The sequence below is a fragment of the Theropithecus gelada genome, chromosome 8 (assembly GCF_003255815.1).
Source record: "Theropithecus gelada isolate Dixy chromosome 8, Tgel_1.0, whole genome shotgun sequence".
Lineage (NCBI taxonomy): Eukaryota > Metazoa > Chordata > Mammalia > Primates > Cercopithecidae > Theropithecus > Theropithecus gelada.
Window position 1 is genome coordinate 111,490,135 of NC_037676.1, and position 20,999 is coordinate 111,511,133.

At 40.3% G+C, this 20,999-nt stretch overlaps 1 protein-coding gene across 3 annotated transcripts in view; it reads right to left on the minus strand.

Annotated features, from left to right (window-relative positions):
- NUDCD1 (NudC domain containing 1) overlaps positions 1–20,999 on the minus strand; it is a 94,780-nt gene that overhangs the window by 56,062 nt on the left and 17,719 nt on the right. For 2 of the 3 annotated variants that reach the window (XM_025393624.1, XM_025393625.1), the window contains exon 3: positions 1,379–1,564. In XM_025393624.1, coding sequence (XP_025249409.1) covers positions 1,379–1,564 — 186 coding nt within the window. Of the gene's footprint in view, positions 1–1,378; positions 1,565–18,913; positions 19,006–20,999 lie in introns of all 3 variants that reach the window. The other variant, XM_025393626.1, reaches the window with a different exon arrangement.

Consider the following 20,999-nt stretch of genomic DNA (forward strand, 5'->3'; position numbering starts at 1 on the left):
TCTCCTCCCTCTCCTACCAGTACTTAGTCAAAACTATTATCAGCTGAAAACATCTGCTAAGGGAGCTTATCTCATTAGGGCAGTATACACTAAAGAAGCCACAGGTATATTTAAGTTTTTAATTTATTTAAAAGATATTATTGAAGTCCTAATACATGCCAAGGGGATATACAAAACAAAACCAAAAGAAGTATAAGTTCATATAAAATAATGTGTGGTATTATTTTTAAGATGAAAGTGAGCCAAGTAGGTTTGTCTTGTTCAAAATCTACAGAATCCATACAGCTCAATACCATATAAATTCCCACTCTATCTCTCCTGTCCATTATTCTCAAAATACCTTCCAACTGTTTCAGGTAGCTGTGCTACATACCACATTACTTCTGTTTTTCAGAAAAATTAAAGTTGTTACTAAAGGCCAAAACAGAAATTGTCACAGTATCCAATGAATATTTGAAACTGTGAATGCAACAGGCTCTTGTAAATAGGCTACTGCTGTTCTGGTTATTTACTGTGTATTTTGAACGTACTATAATTTGGTAGTATAACCTTTAGTATAACTTAGTAAGGTAGGTAAACTATTTGGTTCTAAGACCTCCCTGGTTTTTTTCAAGTAACTAAAGCCTGGTCTTTGCAGGCATCTGTTGGTCAGATGAAATTATTTTATAAGATATAAATATATTAAGCTCGCATCTCTTTACCCAGAACTAAAGGCTACCTGCTGAGATTCAGACAGTAGCAATATTACAATACACTTATTAGCATAACTCAAAGGAGCTGAAGCAGTAAACTAAATCTTTTGATTATCTGCTTGGCATCATTTTCTTCTACTTTTAAAAACTGTAGTTCTAAAGAAATTAATTCCTTATTTATTACTATTAAAACCCCAACCTACCCTTTAGATTTATATCTAAATTTTTAAATTAAAGTAAAAATGTTGTCTTGGAAATTGGCATGTAACTATATATTTATATCATATATTTTTCTAAATAGAGAATATTCTGGTAATTTGACCACTATTTGACCAATGTAAACATCCCAGCAAATCTAACATAATGGTAGAGGAGAAAAACATCTCTTCAAAAAGGAAGAGGCAATGTCAACGCTTAGTGAAGTACTCTACGCATATAAAATAACTGCTGAAAAATGAATGCAATTCTTGACAACTGCACTGACTCCAGATCAAAACAGGAATGGTTAATGTAACAGTTTGTGAAAAATATACATTTTATAATTTAGTTAAAAAGAGATCCAAAACATTATATATCAAACAACAGATGACATGTAAACCATCCTTGAAAAGTGTCATTTTAAAATAAGTCGGGTGTAATTTACATATACTTTCTGGACTTTGCATAAGTCTCAAACAAACTCTCACCTCCCATTTTTCAGAAGCACTATTTCCACGTTCACCTGTTCCAATGACATATAATCTTCCAGTTCCATCCGACAAGGTAACCCAGGTAGAAGATGTGAAATGGATAGATGCACAAAGACGGTTGTCACATGCTGTCAAATCTGTAGGAAGTCGAAACACCTCTCGTGGTTTTCCTAAGGCAGTGTCCTAAAAAGAAGACCAAACATTATACATTAATCTCTTCCTCTTCACTGATCCACACACACACAAAATAAATATCTGCAGTGTGGTGGTTTCTCTCCTTTTTAAGAGTTGGAGTCTAATTCCTTTTCCTTTGAGTGTGAACTGTCCTACTGATTAACTTTTAACAAAAATACATAGATGTGACAGATGGTATGTGACTTCAAGAACTAGGTCATAAAAGACTACACTTTCTACCTCACTCTCTCTCGGATCGCACATTCTGAGGGAGGCTAGCTACCATGCTATGAATACGCTTAAGGTAGCCCCATGAACAGACCCACATGGGGAGGAAATGACCGCTCTTGCCAACAATAAGCATTCCATGAGTTAATCATTTCGAAAATGTATGCTTTAGCCCTAGTCAAGGCTTCGGATGACTGCAGCCCTGGCTATCATTTTGGCTATAAACTCATGAAAAAATCATGAACCAGACCACCCACCTGAACTACTCCCTGATTTCTGACCACAGAAACTGATACGATAAATGGTTATTGTTTCAAGTCACTAAGTTTTGAAGTTGTCGTATAATGACAGAAAACTAATACAATGCAGTAATCTAGTTTTCATTCTCTTTATTTTAGAGTTAAAGATCAGTATTTTTAACTTACTAGTTAGAAATACCACATCATGTTCAAAAGAGACAACAGTCTGCAGTATGAAAACACTACATTTAGCCTACTACGAATCTACGTTTTTGTTAACAAATTTTAATTGGGTCTATGTACTTATAATGTAAAGCTATGAGTTGCTGCTAGGGTTTGAATGTTGTATCCTCCCCAAAAGCTGAGTTAAAACCTAATCACCAAAGTGATGTTACTAGAAGTTAGGACCTCTAGTCATTAGGGCTCCACACTGGTGACTGGGAATAAGTAACCTTAGAGAAGGGACCGAAAGAGGGAGTTTGTCTCTTTTTCCCCCTCTGCCTTCTGTCATGTGAGGGCATATTATGCCTCCCTTCTGGAGAATGCAATGTTCAAGGCATCATCTTGGAAGCAAAGACTGAATCCTTACCAGATACCAAACCTGCCAGTACCTGGATCTTAGAATTCTCAGCTTCCAGAACTCAGAGAAATAAATTTCTGTTCTTTATAAATTACCAATTCTCAGGTATTTTGTTACAGTAGCACAAATGGACTACAACAGTTACATCATTAAAATGTTTCACAAGAGAATACATTTTTAAAGGTCTATAATTCAGAAAATAAACTTCCTCTCATATACCAAACTGCACTCAAATTCAACCATTTGTTTTTGTTGCTGAACTCTACAAGTTTTTCTATAGGAGAAAAGTAATCCTTTATATCCATATTTCATTCCCTGCTCCTAGAACTTAGATCTATATATGTTATAATATTTAAATAAACTGTATACAATGTCCTTACTAGCCACAAAATTTTTGGTGACTCATTTTTTCTTTCTAAAGCACCTAATTTAGCTTTCTCCAAAACACCACCTTTCCTTCCTTTCATATTTCACTGCTTTACATAAATTAAATTAATACACAATGGCAAGCTGAGTTCACATTAAGTTTGCAGAATGATCAAATCTGAGTATCAGTGATCTAAAACCACAAGCAAGAAACAGAATCATACTAGTATAGTACTAGGTAGCCTATTAGTAGTAAACATTAAGCTTACTGTGATCTTCCATCAGTATGTTTTACAGAGAGAATAGAGACTATCAATTAACCCATTCAGTATGTTAAGTGGAGGTCAATTAAGATAAATTTTACTGTAGGTCACATCATTTAGAGGATGATGTGGTATTTCCAGTCAGTGAAAAAAAAAGAAAATAGACTAGTCCACAAATGCTACTGGGACACCAGAGAACTTCTGGGAAAAATTAAACTTATTCTCTCCCTCATACCATAAACGAAAACACGCCATATTCCAGTAGATCAAGTGTCTAAATGTGGTAAAGGAAAAGGAAAATAATACTGTTTTTATAATCTCAGGATGGAAAAAGTCTTTCTACATGTAAATAAAAGGCATGTAGAAGGAAGGGAGATAAATATAACTCAGGGCTAATATGTATAACATAAAAAGAGCCCTTAAAACTTAACAAGAAACATGATTATTTAAAATGTTTAGGGGGATGGGCAGATCATGGCAGACAGGAGGCAGGACGAGATTACAGCTCCAACTCCGATGGACAGAGCAGCCTGTGGAGCCTCACATCATGATGTTTTGCTCCAGAATGACTGCAGGAATAAATCAGGAAAGGCGAGAGAACCCACAGACCCTCTGAAGGAAGTGGATTGCTCCTGCAGGACCCAGGAGACACCCCAAATACTGTTAGTACCCAAACTGTGGAAGTGGGAAAGAGAGATCCCTCAAACACACACCCCCACTATGGAACCTGAAGGTCTAGGTTACGGGAGAAAATTCTGACCTTACCTGGAACTGAGTCAACTGAGAGAGCTGAGCAAAATACAGGGGTAGAGAAAGCAGCAGGGAAAGCCCTGTGAGCTTGCTGGGTTCCCTAATAAACCATTTCTGCCTGTCCTCACAGGGGTCCTTCGGGAGGGCGGCCAGAGGCACCGGGGAAAGGCCACAGGGAAACGGAATCGCCAGCTGAATTTTGTAACATTTTGAACTGATGGAGAAGTCTCCTGGAAAAGTCTGCTTCCCAGAATTCAGGGAAGGGCATGAATCTGGTGGGCAGACTCCACAGGCGGGTGAAGAAGGAAAGCCATATTTGCTTTAGCAGCTGGGAAATGGGTAGCTGGAACAAGTTCTCAGTCCTGCTTGCCCACTGCCTGGAAACAGACTTGGTGTTGTTGGCAGGGGCATGGTGGGAGTGACACAGGCCCCTCGGATTGCATGGGAGTTTGGTGAGACCTGTGACTGCCTGCTTTCCCCCACTTCCCTGACAATCTGCATGACTCAGCAGAGGCAGCCATAATCCTCCTAGAAGCGTAACTCCATTGACCTGGAAACCTCACCCCCTTTTCGCACAGCTCTTCCTGAACACGCCCAAGAAGAGCCTGAGCTCAGACACACCTAGCCCTGTCCCCACCCAGTGGTCTTTCCCTACCCGCCTTGGGAACTCTAGACAAAAGGCATATACTCTTGGGAGTTCTACAGTCCCCATCCACTGTTTGTTCCTCCCCATACTACCACAGCTGATGCTCTCTGGAAAGTACCACCTCCTGACGGGGAGTCAACCAGCACAAAAATAGTGCATTAAATCACCAAACCTAAGAACTCTCAGAGTCCATTTCACCCCGCTGACACCTCCACAGGGACAGGTGCTGGTATCCATGGCTGAGAGACCCACAAATGGTACACAACACAGGACTCCATGCAGACAACCCCAGTACCAGCCTGGAGCCTGGTAGACTTGCTGGGTGGCTAAAGCCAGAAGAGAGATAACCATCACTCCAGCTCAGCTCTCAGGAGGACACATCCATAGGAAAAGGGGGAGACTACTACATCAAGGGAACACCCCATGGGACAAAAGAATCTGACAACAGCCTTGAGCCCTTGACTTTCCTTCTGACAGAGGCTACCGAAAGGAGAAGGGACCAGAAAATCAAGTCTGGTAATATGACAAAACAAGGTTCTTTAACACCCCCCGAAAATCACAGTGGATCACCAGCAATGAATCCAAACCCAGAATAAATCCCTGATTTACCTGAAAAAGAATTCAGGAGGTCAGTTATTAAGCTAATCAGGGAGGCACCAGAGAAAGGCAAAGCCCAACATAAGGAAATAAAAAAAATGATACAAGAAGTGAAAGGGGAAATATTGGATGAAATAGCATAAATAAAAAACAATCAAAACTTTAGGAAACAATGGACACACTTATAGAAATCCAAAATGCTCTGTAAAGTCTCAGCTATAGAATCAAACAAGTAGAAGAAAGAAATTCAGAGCTCGAAGACAAGGTCTTTGAATTAACCCAATCCAACAAGGACAAAAGAAAAATAATAAGAAAATATGAACAACGCCTCCAAGAAGTCTGGGATTATGTTAAATGACCAAACCTAAGAATAATCGGCATTCCTGTGAAAGAAGAGAAATCTGAAAGTTAGGTAAACATATTTGGGGGAATAATCAAGGAAAACTTCCCCGGCCTTGCTAGATACCTAGACATCCAAATACAAGAAGCACAAAGAATATCTGCGAAATTCACTGCAAAAGGATCATTGCCTAGGCACAAGCTATCTAAAGCTAAGACGAAGGAAAGAATCTTAAGAGCTGTGAGACAAAAGAACCAAGTAACCTATAAAGAAAAACCTGTCAGATTAACAGATTTGTCAGCAGAAGCCCTACAAGCTAGAAAGCATTAGCGCACTATCTTCAGTCTTCTCAAACAAAACAATTAACAGGCAAGAATTGTGTATCCAGTGAAACAAAGCTTCATATGTGAAGGAAAGATACAGTCTTTTTCAGACAAACAAATGCTGAGAGAATTCACCACTACCAAGCCACTGTCAGCCCTCTGAGCCCAAGCTAAGCCATCATATCCCCTATGACCTGCATGTATACATCCAGATGGCCTGAAGCAACTAAAGATCCACAAAAGAAGTGAAAATAGTCCTAACTGATGACATTCCACCATTGTGATTTGTTCCTGCCCCACCCTAACTGATATTCTCCCTGGCCCTTAAGAAGGTACTTTGTAATATTCTCCCCTCCCCCCCCCCCCGCCCCCCCGCCCTTAAGAAGGTACTTTGTAATATTCTCCCCCACCCTTAAGAAGGTACTTTGTAATATTCTCTCTGCCCTTAAGAATGTACTTCCTATGCCTATCCCAAACCTATAAGAACTAATGATAATCCCACCACCCTTTGCTGACTCCTTTTTCGGACTCAGCCCGCCTGCACCCAGGTGAAATAAACAGCTTTGTTGCTCACACAAAGCCTGTTTGGTGGTCTCTTTACAGAGATGTGCGTGACATTTGGTGCTGAAGACCCAGGACAGGAGGACTCCTTTGGGAGACCAGTCCCCTGTCCTCGCCCTCACTCCGTGAGGAGATCCACCTACCACCTCGGGTCCCCAGACCAATCAGCCCAAGGAATATCTCACCAATTTCAAATCAGGTAAGCGGTCTTTTCACTCTCTTCTCCAGTCTCTCTTGCTACCCGTCAATCTCCCTCTTTTGCTACCCTTCAATCTCCCTGTCCTTCCAATTCCAGCTCTTTTTCCTCTCTAGTAGAGACAAAGGAGACACATTTTATCCATGGACCCAAAACTCTGGCGCCGGTCACAGACTCAGGAAGACAGCCTTCCCTTGGTGTTTAATCACTGCAGGACGCCTGCCTGATCATTCACCCACACTCCATTGGTGTCTGATCACTGTGGGGACGCCTGCCTTGGTCATTCACCCACATTCCCTTGGTGGCAAGTCAATTGCAGGGATGCCTGCTTTGGCTGCTCACCCACATTGCAGGCCAGGGCTGCTCCCAACCTCCCTTCTCCATGTCTCTACCTTCTCTTTTCTCTGGGCTTGCCTCCTTCACTATGGGCAACCTTCCACCCTCCTTCCTCCTCCTTCTCCCTTAGCCTGTGTTCTCAAAAACTTAAAACCTCTTCAACTCACACCTGACCTAAAACCTAAGCGTCTTATTTTCTTCTGCAACACCGCTTGGCCCCAGTACAAACTTGACAATGATTCTAAATAGCCAGAAAACGGCACTTTTGATTCCTCCATCCTACAAGATCTAGATAATTCTTGTCATAAAATGGGCAAATGGTCTGAGGTGCCTGACGTCCAGGCATTCTTTTACACATCGGTCCCTTTCTAATCTCTGCTCCCAATGAGACTCGCCCCAAATCTTTCTTCTTTCTCTCCTGTCTGTTCCTTCAGTCTCCACCCCAAGCTCTGAGTCCTGTGAATCCTTCTTTTCTACAGAGCCATCTGACCTCTCCCCTCCTTCCCAGGCTGCCCCTCGCCAGGCTGAGCCAGGTCCCAACTCTTCTTCAGCCTCTGCTCCCCGACCCTATAACCCTCCTATTACCTCCCTTCCTCACACCCAGTCTGGCTTACAGTTTCCCTCTGTGACTAGCCCTCTCCCACCTGCTCAACAATTTCCTCTTAGAGAGGTGGCTGGAGCTGAAGGCATAGCCAAGGTTAATAATGCTCCTCTTTCTTTATCAGAACTTTCCCAAATCAGTTAGCTTTTAGGCTCGTTTTCATCAAATATGAAAACCCAGTCCAGTCCATGGCCCGTTTGGCAACAACCCTTAGACGCTTTACTGCCCTAGGCCCAGAGGGGCGAGAGGGCTATCTTATTCTCAATATGCATTTTATTACCCAACCCGCTCCCTGCATTTAAAAAAGCTCCAAAAATTAGATTCTGGCCATCAACCCCACAACAGGACTTAACTGACCTCACCTTCAATGTGTACAATAATAGAGAAGAGTTGCAATTACTTGCCTCCGCTGTGAAAGAAACCCCAGCCACATCTCCAGCACACAAGAATTTCAAAACGCCTAAACTGCAGGGGCCAGGCATTCCTCCAGGATCACCTCCCCAAGGATCTTGCTTCAAGTGCCGGAAATCTGGCCACTGGGCCAAGGAATGCCCGCAGCCTGGGATTCCTCCTAAACCGTGTCCCATCTGTGCAGGACCTCACTGAAAATCGGACTGTCCAACTTGCCCAGCAGCCACTCCCAGAGCCCCTGGAACTCTGGACCAAGGCTCTCTGACTGACGGCTTCCCAGATCTTCTTGGCTTAGCGGCTGAAGACTGACACTGCCAGATCACCTTGGAAGCCTACAGGACCATCACAGATGCTTTGGGTAACTCTTACACTGGAAGGTAAGTCCGTTCCCTTCTTAATCAATACACAGGCTACCCACTCCACATTACCTTCTTTTCAAGGGCATAAATTACCTCCATAACTGTTGTAGGTATTGATGGCCAGGCTTCTAAACCCCTTAAAACTCCCCAACTCTCATGCCAACTTGGACAACATTCTTTTATGCACTCCTTTTTAGTTAGCCCCACCTGCTCAGCTCCCTTATTAGGTCGAGACATTTTAAGTAAATTATCTGCTTCCCTGACTATTCCTAGGCTACAGCCACACCTCATTGCTGCCTTTTCCCCTAGTTCAAACCCTCCTTCACATCCTCCCCTCGTATCTCCCCACCTCAATCCACAAGTATAGGACACTTCTACTCCCTCCTTGGCAACTGATCATGCACCCCTTACCATACCATTAAAACCTAATCACCCTTATCCCGCTCAATGCCAATATCCCATCCTACAGCACACTTTAAAAGGATTAAAGCCTGTTATCACTCGCCTGCTACAGCATGGCCTTTTAAAGCCTATAAACTCTCCTTATAATTCCCCCACTTTACCTGTCCAAAAACCAGACAAGTCTTACAGGCTAGTTCAGGATCTGCACCTTATCAACCTAATTGTCTTACCTATCCACCCTGTGGTGCCAAACCCATATACTCTCCTATCCTCAATACCTCCCTCCACAACCCATTATTCTGTTCTAGACAAACCTAGCTGACTCCATAAATCCTAAATCATTTCCCCACTCCCCTTTCCATTCCTTAAAAAACAGCCCTAAAAGCTGCTCCGACACTAGCTCTCCCTAACTCATCCCAACCTTTTTCATTACACACAGCTGAAGTGCAGGGCTGTGTGGTCGGAATGCTTACACGAGAGCCAGGGCCGTACCATGTAGCCTTTCTTTCCAAACAACTTGACCTTACTGTTCTGGGCTAGCCCCCACATTATTCCTGATACCACACCTGACCTCCACGACTGTATCTCTCTGATCCACCTGGCATTCACTCTATTTCCCCATATTTCCTTCTTTTCTGTTCCTCACTCTGATCACACTTGGTTTATTGATGACAGTTCCACCAGGCCTAATCGCCACTCACCAGCAAAGGCAGGCTATGCTATAGTATCTTCCACATCTATCCTGGAGGCTACCGCTATGCCCCACTCCACTACCTCTCAGCAATTCTAACTCACTGCCTTAACTCGGGCCTTCACTCTTGCAAAGGGACTACACGTCAATATTTATACTGACTCTAAATATGCCTTCCATACCCTGTACCACCATGCTGTTATATGGACTGAAAGAGGTTTCCTCTCTATGCAAGGGTCTTCCATCATTAATTCCTCTTTAATAAAAACTCTTCTCAAGGCCGCTTTACTTCCAAAGGAAGCTGGAGTCATTCACTGCAAAGGACATCAAAAGGCATCAGATCCCATCACTCAGGGCAACACTTATGCTGATAAGGTAGCTAAAGCAGCCAGCTTCCAACTTCTGTCCCTCAGCGCCAGTTTTTCTCCTTCTAATCGGTCACTCCCACCTACTCCCCCACTGAAACTTCACCTATCAGTCTCTTCCCACACAAGGCAAATGGGTCTTGGACCAAGGAAAGTATCTCCTTCCAGCCTCACAGGCCCATTCTATTCTGTCATCATTTCATAACCTCTTCCATGTAGGTTACCAGCCACCAGCCTGTCTCTTAGAACCTCTCATTTCCTTTCCATTGTGGAAATCTATCCTCAAGGAAATCACTTCTCAGTGTTCCATCTGCTATTCTACTACTCCTCAGGGATTGTTCAGGCCCCCTCTCTTCCCTACACATCAAGCTCAGGGATTTGTCCCTGCCCAGGACTGGCAAATTGACTTCACTCACATGCTCCGAGTCAGGAAACTAAAATACCTTTTGATCTGGGTAGACACTTTCACCGGATGTGTAGAGGCCTTTCCCACAGGGTCTGAGAAGGCCACCGTGGTAATTTCTTCCCTTTTGTCAGACATAATTCCTTGGTTTGGCCTCCCTACCTGTATACAGTCTGATAAGGGAATGGCCTTTATTAGTCAAATCATCCAAGCAGTTTCTCAGGCTCTTGGTATTCGGTGGAACCTTCATACTCCTTACTGTCCTTAATCTTCAGGAAAAGTAGAACAGACTAATGGTCTTTTAAAGACACACCTCACCAAGCTCAGCCTCCAACTTAAAAAGGACTGGACAGTAATTTTACCTCTTGCCCTTCTCAAAATTAGAGCCTGCCCTCGAGATGCTACAGGGTACAATCCATTTGAACTTTTATATGGACACACTTTCTTGTTCGACCCCAACCTCACCCCAAACACTAGCCCTCTAGGCAACTATCTTCCAGTCCTCCAGCAGGCTAGACAGGAAATTCGTCAGGCTGCAAATCTTATTAAAAAACTGACCCCTCAAACTCTACAACCTCGGTGGACCAGACCCCAGTAGTCATCTATAGTATCCCAATGGCTGTTCATCTGCAGGACCCCCCTCATTAGGTTCATAGTTCCAGAGTAAAACCGTGCCCATCAGACAGTCAGCCTGATTTCTCCTCTTCCTCCTGGAAGTCGCAAGTACTCTCCCCTACTTCCCTTAAACTCACTCACATTTCTGAAGAACAGTAATAACCCTCATGAGCCTAATACATCCCTTCATTCTATTAGGTCTACTCGTCCTTACCCGACTTTTTGCAACAGGGCTTTACGGCTTTACGCAGTCACTCTCACTACTTGGACTGCACCCCGAAAACTTGTCATCCCTACTATCTTCTGTCCAGTCATACTCCTATTCAGCATTCTCAACTACTCATAAATGCCCCGCTCTTGTTTACACTGCCAGTTTACACTTTTCTTCCAAACCATCATAGTGGACATCTTCTGGTACTATCCCCAATCTACCACTCTTAACTCCCTCTTGAAGTAGATGGATGATCTTTGCTGACAGAGTACATTCCAATACTTTCACCCTGATGAAGTCCTATTCTTTACTTTTATACTCACTCTTATTCTTCTTCCCGTTCTTATGCCACCGTCTACCTCTCCCCAGCTATCTCCAGCACACTATCAATCTCACCCACTCTCTCCTCACAGTTTCTAATCCTTCTTTAACAAACAATTGCTGGCTTTGCATTTCTCTTTCCTCCAAAATCGCCAAGGCCTCTATTTACTCACTGCTAAGAAGAGGGGACTCTGCACAATTTTTTAATGAAGAGTGTTCATTACTTAAATCAATCTGGCCTGGTATATGACAACATAAAAAAAGACTCAAGGATCGAGCCCAAAACCTCGCCAACCAAGAAAATAATTACACTGAACCCCCCACCAGACACTCTCTAATTGGATGTCCTGGGTCCTCCCAATTCTTAGTCCTTTAATACCTGTTTTCCTCCTTCTTTTATTCAGAGCTTGTGTCTTCCATTTAGTTTCTCAATTCCTACAAAACCACATCCAGGCCATCACCAATCATTCTATATGACAAATGCTCCTTCTAACAACCCCACAATATCACCCCTTACCCCAGGAAAATCTTTCTTTGGTTTAATCTGTCCCACTCTATGTTGCTACATTGCCCCTAATCCTGCTCGAAGCAGCCCTGAGAAACATCACCCATTATCTCTCCATATTACCCCCCAAAAATTTTCACCACCCCAACACTTTGCCACTATTATGTTTTGGTTTTCTTATTAATATAAAAAGACAGGAATGACAGGCCTCTGAGCCCAAGCTAAGTCATCATATCCCCTGTGACCTGCACATATACATCCAGATGGCCTGAAACAACTGAAGATCCACAAAAGAAGTGAAAATAGCCTTAACTGATGACACTCCACCATTGTGATTTGTTCCTGCCCCACCCTAACTGATAGGATATATTCTCCCCTGCCCTTAAGAAGGCATTTTGTAATATTCTTCCCATCCCCGCACTTAAATAGGTACTTTGTAATATTCTCTCCGCCCTTAAGAATATACTTTGTATGCCTATCCCAAACCTGTAAGACCTAATGATAATCCCACCACCCTTTGCTGACTCCTTTTTCGGACTCAGCCTGCCTGCACCCTGGTAAAATAAACAGCCTTGCTGCTCACACAAAGCCTGTTTGGTGGTCTCTTTACATGGATGCGTGTGACAGCCACCACTATATAACTGCTAAAAGGAGCTCTATATCTTGAAACAAATCCTAGAAACACATCAAACCAGAACCTGTTTTAAGCATAAATCACTCAGGACCTATAAAAAAATACAATTAAAAAACAAAAACATGTATACAGGCAACAAAGAGCATGATGACTAGAATGGTACCTTACATCTCAATAGTAACATTGAATGTAAATGGTCTAAACGCTCCACTTAAAAGATATAGAATTGTAGAACGGATAAGAATTCACCAACCATTTGCTGCCTTCAAGAGACTCACCTAACACATAAAGATTCACAAAAACTTAAGGTAAAAGGGTGGAAAAAGACATTTAATGCAAATAGCACCAAAAACAAGCAGGAGTAGCTATTCTTATATCAGACAAAACAAACTTTAAAGCAACAGCAGTTAAAAAAGGCAAAGAGGGACATTATACAATGATAAAAGGCCTTGTCCAATAGGAAACTATCACAATCCTAGACATATAACGACCTAACACTGGAGCTCCCAAATTTATAAAACAATTACTAATAGATCTAAGAAATGAGATAGACAGCAACGCAATAATAGTGGGGGACTTCAATATTCCTCTAATAGCCCTACATAGGTCAAGACAGAAGGTCAACAAAGAAACAATGGATTTAAACTATACCCTGGAACAAATGGACTTAATAGATATATACAAAACATTTCATCCAACAACCACAGAATATACATTCTATTCAAAACCATGTAAATACATGGAAATTAAAAAAAATTTGCTCCTGAATTATCATTGGGTCAAAAAATGAAATCAGGATGGAAATTAAAAAATTATTTGAACTGAAGACAACAGTGACACAACCTATCAAAACCTCTGGGACACAGCAAAGGCAGTACTAAGTGGAAAGTTCATAGCCCTGAACACCTATGTCAGAAAGTCTGAAAGAGCACAAATAGACAGTCTCAGGTCACACCTCAAGGAATCAGAAAAACAAGAACAAACCAAACCCAAAACCAGCAGAAGAAAGGAAATAACCAAGATCAGAACAAAACTAAATGAAATTGAAACAAACAAAAAAATACAGAAAATAAAGGAAACAAAAAGTTAGTTCCTTGAAAAGATAAATAAAATGGATAGACCATTAGCAAGATTAATCAAGAAATGAAGAGAGAAAATCCAAATAAGGTCAATAAGAAACAAAATGTGAGATGTTACAATTTAAAAATTACCAATAAAAAAAAGTCCAGGACCAGGCCGGGCACGGTGGCTCATGCCTGTAATCCCAGCACTTTGGGAGGCCAAGGCGGGCAGATTACGAGATCAGGAGATTGAGAACATCCTGGCTAACAAGGTGAAACCCTGTCTCTACTAAAAACAAAAAAAAAAATTAGCTGGGTGTGGTGGCTGGCACCCGTAGTCCCAGCTACTCGGGAGACTGAGGCAGGAGAATGGAGTGAACCCAGGAGGTGGAGCTTGCAACCAGCCGAGATAGCGCCACTGCACTCCAGCCTGGGTGACAGAGTGAGACTCCATCAAAAAAAAAACAAAAAAACAAAAAAACAAAAAAAAAACCAAGTCCAGGACCAGACAGATTCACAGCAGAATTCTACCAGATGTTCAAAGAACTGGTACCAATCCTATTGACACTAATTCCACAAGACAGAGAAAGAGGGAAGCCTCCCTAAATCAGTCTATGAAGCCAGTATCACCCTAATACCAAAACCAGGAAAGGACATAACCAAAAAAAAAAAAAAAAACTACAGACAGATATCCTTGATGAACAGGACGCTAAAATCTTTAACAAAATACTAGCTAACCGAATCCAACAATGTATCAAAAACATAATCCACCATGATCAAGAGGGTTTCATACCAGAGATGCAGAGATGGTTTAACATACACAAGTCAAAAAATGTGATACACTGCATAAACAGAATTAAAAACAAAAATCACATGATCATCTCAATAGATGCAGAGAAAGCATTCAACAAAATCCAGCATCGCTTTATGATTAACTCTCAGCAAAATCGGTATACAAGGTACATACCTCAATGTAATAAAAGCCATCTATGACAAACTCACAGCCAACATAATACTGAATGGGGCAAAGTTGAAAGCATTCCCTCTGAAAATTGGAACAAGACAAGCATGCCCACTCTTACTACTCCTCTTCAAATAGTACTGGAAGTCCTGGCCGGAGCAATCAGACAAGAGAAAGAAATAAAGGGCATCCGAATCAGTAAAGAGAAAGTCAAAATGCCGCTGTTTGCTGATGGTATCTGTTTACCTAGAAAATCCTAAAGGACTCCTCCAGAAAGCTCCTAGAACTGATAAAAGAATTCAGCAAAAGTTTTCGGATACAAACTTAATGTACACAATTCAGTACCTCTTCTATATACCAATAGCCACCAAGCTGAGAACCAGATCAAGAACTCAACCCCTTTTACAATAGTTGCAAAAAACAAAAACAAAAAAACAACACATAGAAATACACCTAAACAAAGGAGATGAAAGACCTATACAAGGAAAACAACAAAACACTGCTGAAAGAAATCATAGATTACACAAACAAATGGAAACACATCCCACACTCATGGATGGGTAGAATCAATACTGTGAAAATGACCATACTGCCAAAAACAATCTACAAATTCAAGGCAATACCCATCAAAATACCACCATCATTTTTCACAGAATTAGAAAAAAAAAAAACCATATGTAACCAAAAAACAGCCAGCATAACCCAAGCAAGGCTAAGTTAAAAGAACAAATCTGGAGGCATCACATTACCTGATTTCAACCTATACTATAAGGCCATGTCACCAAAACATCATGGTACTGGTATAAAAATAGGCACACAGACCAATGGAAAAAAAGAGAGAATCCATAAACAAACCCAAATACTTAGAGCCAACTAATCTTCAACGAAGCAAACGAAAATACATAGTGGGGAAATGATACTCTTTTCAACAAACAGTGCTGGGATAACTGGCCAGCCACGTGTAGGAGAATGAAACGGGATCTTCATCTCTCACCTTATACAAAAATCAACTCAAGATGGATTAAGGACTTAAATCTAAGACCTCAAACTATACAAATTCTAGAAGATAACATTGGAAAAACCCTTCCAGATATTGGCTAAGGCCAGGATTTCATGACCAAGAACCCAAAAACAAATGAGATTAAAAACAAAGATAAATAGCTGGGACTTAATAAACTATAAGAGCTTTTGCACAGCAAAAGGAACAGTCAGCAGAATAAACAGAAAACCTACAGAGTGGGAGAAAATCTTCACAATCTATACATCCGATAAAGGACTAATATCCAGAATCTACAACGAACTTCAACAAATCAGCAAGGAAAAAAAACCAACAATCCTATCAAAAAGTAGGCTAAGGACGTGAATAGACAATTATTCTTTTTTTTTTTTTTTTTTGAGATGGAGTCTCGCTCTGTTGCCAGGCTGGAGTGCAGTGTTGCGATCTTGACTCACTGAAACCTCTGCCTCCTGGGTTCAAGTGATTCCCCTGCCTCAGCCTCCCGAGTAGCTGGGACTACAGGCGCGCGTTACCATGCTCGGCTAATTTTTTATATTTTAGTAAAGATGGGGTTTCACCATGTTGGCCAGGATGGTCTCAATCTCCTGACCTTGTGATCCGCCCGCCTTGGCCTCCTTGTAATCCCAAAGTGCTGAGATTATAGGCGTGAGCCACCATACCCAGCCATGAATAGACAATTCTTAAAAGAAGATACACAAATGGCCAAAAAGCATATGAAAAAACACTCAACATCACTAATAATCAGGGAAATGCAAATCAAAACTACAATGTGATACCACCTTAGTCCTGCAAGAATGGCCATAATCAAAATATCAAAAATAGTAGATGTTGGTGTGGATGCTGTGAACAGCAAACACTTCTGTGCTGCTAGTGGGAATGTAAACTAGTACAACCACCATGGAAAACAGCATAAGGATTCCTTAAAGAACTAAAAGCAGAACCTCTGTTTGATCCAGCAATCCCACTACTGGGTATCTACCCAGAAGAAAAGAAGTCATTATACAAAAAAGATACTTGCGCACGCATGTTTATAGCAGCACAATTTGCAACTCCAAAAAAGTGGAACCAACCCAAATGCCCATCAATCAACGAGTGGATAAAGAAACTGTGGTGTATATATATGACGGAATACTGCTCAGCCATAAAAAGGAATGAATTAATGGCATTCACAGTTACCTGGATGAGACTGGAGACTATTATTCTAAGTGAAGTAACTCAGGAATGGAAAACCAAACATTGTATGTTTTCACTCGTAAGTGGGAGCTAAGCTATGAGGATGCAAAAGCATAAGAATGACACAATGGACTTTGAGGACTTGGGAAAAGAGTGGGAAGGGGTGAGGGATAAAATTCAACTACAAATAGGACTACAAATAGGGTATAGTGTATACTGCTCAGGTGATGGCTGAACCAAAATCTCACAAATCACCATTAAAGAACTTACTCATGTAACCAAACACCATCTGTTGTTCCCCCAACAACCTAGGGAAATAAAAAAATTAAAAAGCAAAAATGAAAAAATGTTACATGGGGAAAATATTTGAACAGGAAAACTACAGTTTAAAAGAAGTAGGCTAGGCACGGTGGCTCATGCCTATAATCTCAGCATTTTGTGGGGCCAAGGCAGGTGAATCACCTGAGGCAGGAGTTCAAGACCAGCCTGGCCAACATGGTGAAACCCCATCTCTACTAAAAATACAAAAATTAGACAGGTGTGGTGGCAGGCACCTGTAATCCCAGCTACTCAGGAGGCTGAGGCAGGAGAATTGCTTGAACCCAGAGACAGAGTTTGTAGTGAGCTGAAATCGCAGCACTGCACTCTAGCCCAGGCAACAGAGCGAGACACCATCAAAAAAAAAAAAAAAAAAAAAAAAAAAAAACCCAAATCACTATTATAAAATAATGGATTAATAGAATATGATTACCTCATTGACCAGAGAAAACAATCTTACACTAGTAATGACTATTCTTGGCTAAAGTGCCATGTCAGTGGGAGTAAAACTAACTATAGGCTTTTTGGAGATAACGTAAAGCTATGAGGTACTGCTATGTTTTTATTAAGTTTTATGTTTTATATGCCTTTTGACATGATTCCACTTACAGGAATTTACTCAATAAGAATACCTGCATATGTACATGAAGATCCATGTAACAAAAATGTTTATTTTAATGACGAAAAGGAAAAACTGTGCCAATAAAAACTACGAAAAACAACCTAGTTGTTTATCAATAAAGTAGGTAAGAAGAAAGCAGCCCCTGACATTACGGAAAAGGCCTAGCAGTATCAGCCAGGCCTTTGTTTTGTTATGAGCTGGATTGGCACTAACAAGTGTTCTGTTGAACAGGAATAGTTTCACAAAATGTAAACATCAGATAAGGCCTCTGAATGACTGTGATGGAGCAGGACAAAAACAGCAGCACTTCACAGTGATATCTGAACACAGATACAACAGAAACACTGTCAAGGCTACAAATATGACCAGGCCAATATAAGCAGCTGCAGCTTCCTTACTAATTATAGTATGAGCCTCAGTCTAGTCTTCTCTCCTTCTAGATAAGACTTACTAAGATATCCATTACATAAACAACCAGTTTCCTGACAGTATTCAATCCAGAATAAAGCCTCACTTCCTTTAACCCTTCCTCCAAAATCACCCAACAGGGAAGACCAACCTTATAACAGTATCCTGTTTCTAAATCCTTTTACTGAACAGTCTGTGGTTCCCATGGTATGTGTTTTCCCTTACTGCAAAAGTAACAAATCCAACTCATTCAACCACAGATGCTTGCCTGGTATCTTTGTCTGGAGGGCACTGGCAGGAATGGTTAACTATGGAACATCCACCCTACAGAATACCAAGTAACTGTTAAATATACTGAGGCGGATTAATAATACTGACATAAAAAGATCTCCTAGATACTGATTTTTTTTAAAAAAGATGCAGAATACATACAATATGAATCCATATATGCCAAAACAAACATTATGATACGACAGCACAAAATATAGACAGACACACGCTGACCTGTTAAGAACTAGTTTACCATTAGGAAAATAAGACTGAAGTATAGTGGTTGGGGAGATCAGGAGTATGAGAAAATTTTCCCCTTCTGCTTCAAATACATTACTTTTTTAAGACCAAGCAACTTGTGGGTGATAGACATAATTTTAAAGGTATTAGTAAGATAAAATGGGATGCTTTCCTCAAAACAGTTATTTCAAAGTAAAGGTTTCTAGTTGTCTCTACTACATGCCCCACACTGCATTTAATCTAATAAACCATTACTGGGAAGAATGTTGAGATAAACTTGTTAAATTACTATTCTTCATTTCATACACAATTATGAGCATTTTAAGCCATTTTCTTTAAAATGCGTGATTATACATGACGGAGGTTGCTAGAAGTCTAATTATCAATCAGATAAATGGGTACAATATCCAACAGAATGATTAAGATACTTGAGTATCTAAATGTGAAAATTAAATTAAAACACAAAAGGAAACACATGGTGGCTCTTTTACCTGCATTAATGACAGTTAAAGTAAAAGCAAACTAAATGATTGTTTAGATCTAATTTTCAAAGTACAGTTTAACTTTAACTGGACTATAAGCAATAAAATACCTTTTTCTGTAAATCCTAAAATACAGCATTTACTTATATCTGAATAACCTCTATTGACAATTTCACTACATGCCCCTCATAACAACACTTTATAGGCTTACATCTATAATGTCCAGGTCTCACATAATCATTTTCTTTTTCCTCACAAAAAGTTAATGTAACCATGTTCAAGGGCTAACACTGAAAATCATTCTAAGGCAACATTTCACAGCTGATGCAGGATTAAAATTTCACTGATGAACGGAATACTTACTGAATCACTATAATGTACAAGAATTGTATTAAATAAGTGCTTTGACTTTTTAACACGTCATGTATTTATCACCAAACTCTATGAAGTTAAAATTATTAACCACACTTAGAAGAGAGTTTTAAAAAGATTAAATAATTTGTCTGGAGCTCCACTGCTAGAAAATGACAGGGCCAAGATTAAAATCCTGATAAAACCTCCTCCAAAAGTTGGTTTTCTTTCCCCTACTCCACATTTGCTCGAGAATAAACCACTTCTCAAGATTTTCTAAATAAATTAATACTTCAGCTCTCAATGCAATTTCTAGTATACCCATCCCCAACCCCCCAAACCAACCTTGAATGTAACTACTATATTCAGTTTTTCTTCAGGCCTCTACACAGTATTTTTAATGCAGATTCCTGAGTCAATATAGATATAAAATAAAATTTATAATGCCCATATATTATATATAAATGTCACTGTAAACAAATAATATATAAACTATATTTATAAAAAAAATCTTTAAACAGATTTTGGGGCCCTCTTAGTTGTAGCTACAAGTAGAGAATCTTTGAACTAACGAAGTATTTTTCTAATAAATATAGATTTATAGAAAGGGCTACTCAAGTTTAAAGAAATAAGCAAGTGGGGATACCATTTACTAGTATTATGAGACAATGACATTTAAAACTTTGCCCTTTTAAAAGGAAGTGATCTTTTTCTGGAGAAAGTCTTTTCATCATTAATAACCATTAACTTTATTTGGAAGAAACAATATAAAAAGTTCCTTTTTCCTTTTCTCTTTTTTTTTGTATTAAATGCACAATTCTAAGAATTGACCCCACTCTTTATTATTATTTTTTCTTTAATCAGGTACTGCAGCTCAGAAAATGTTACTCTGAAATAATGGCACTTCAACATGAAGCAGCCTCAAGGTCTTTCTGGCCTCCCTTCCCTTCCTGTCTCTCCCAAGCACAGGATGAAGTTATTCTCTGAAGTTCCTTCATCTACCTATAAACTGGACCTGCCAAAGAGAAACACAATTGCTTTCCCTGAAATTTCATTAACCAGAGAAGATTAAAACTTCTATCACAGAGGAAGAGGCTGAAAATTAAACACCCCACCTACAGCTCAGATGAACTTAGTCACAAACCATTGTCTGCTCTCCATTCCATTCAATTTCCAAAGAAAAGTATTAACTAATCATCATCTGATCATTAGGCCCATTCATTCATTTCTTCCTAAAAATCATTTGCTATCCCGCATTTCCCCCATGTCCCCTACTGATCAAGCACAAGAAGGGTATGAATAATGGTATATAAGTATTTGTACCCCACTGGATTACAGGGTAGTCATTTTCCTGGATTCCGCCACGTACACATGTTAAAATATATTTATATGCCTTTTTCTCATATTAATCTGCCTTTTGTCAAGAGATTTTCAGCAAACCTTCTAAGAATAAAGGGGACACTTTGCCTTTGTCTCTACACAGATAAGTAAGCGGTCCCATAATAACTCAACTGTGAAAACAAGCTGACATTCAGGCCTAGAGATGAACATACTGACATACGACTGAGTTCCTCTAACAAATGGTTGTAACCTGTCA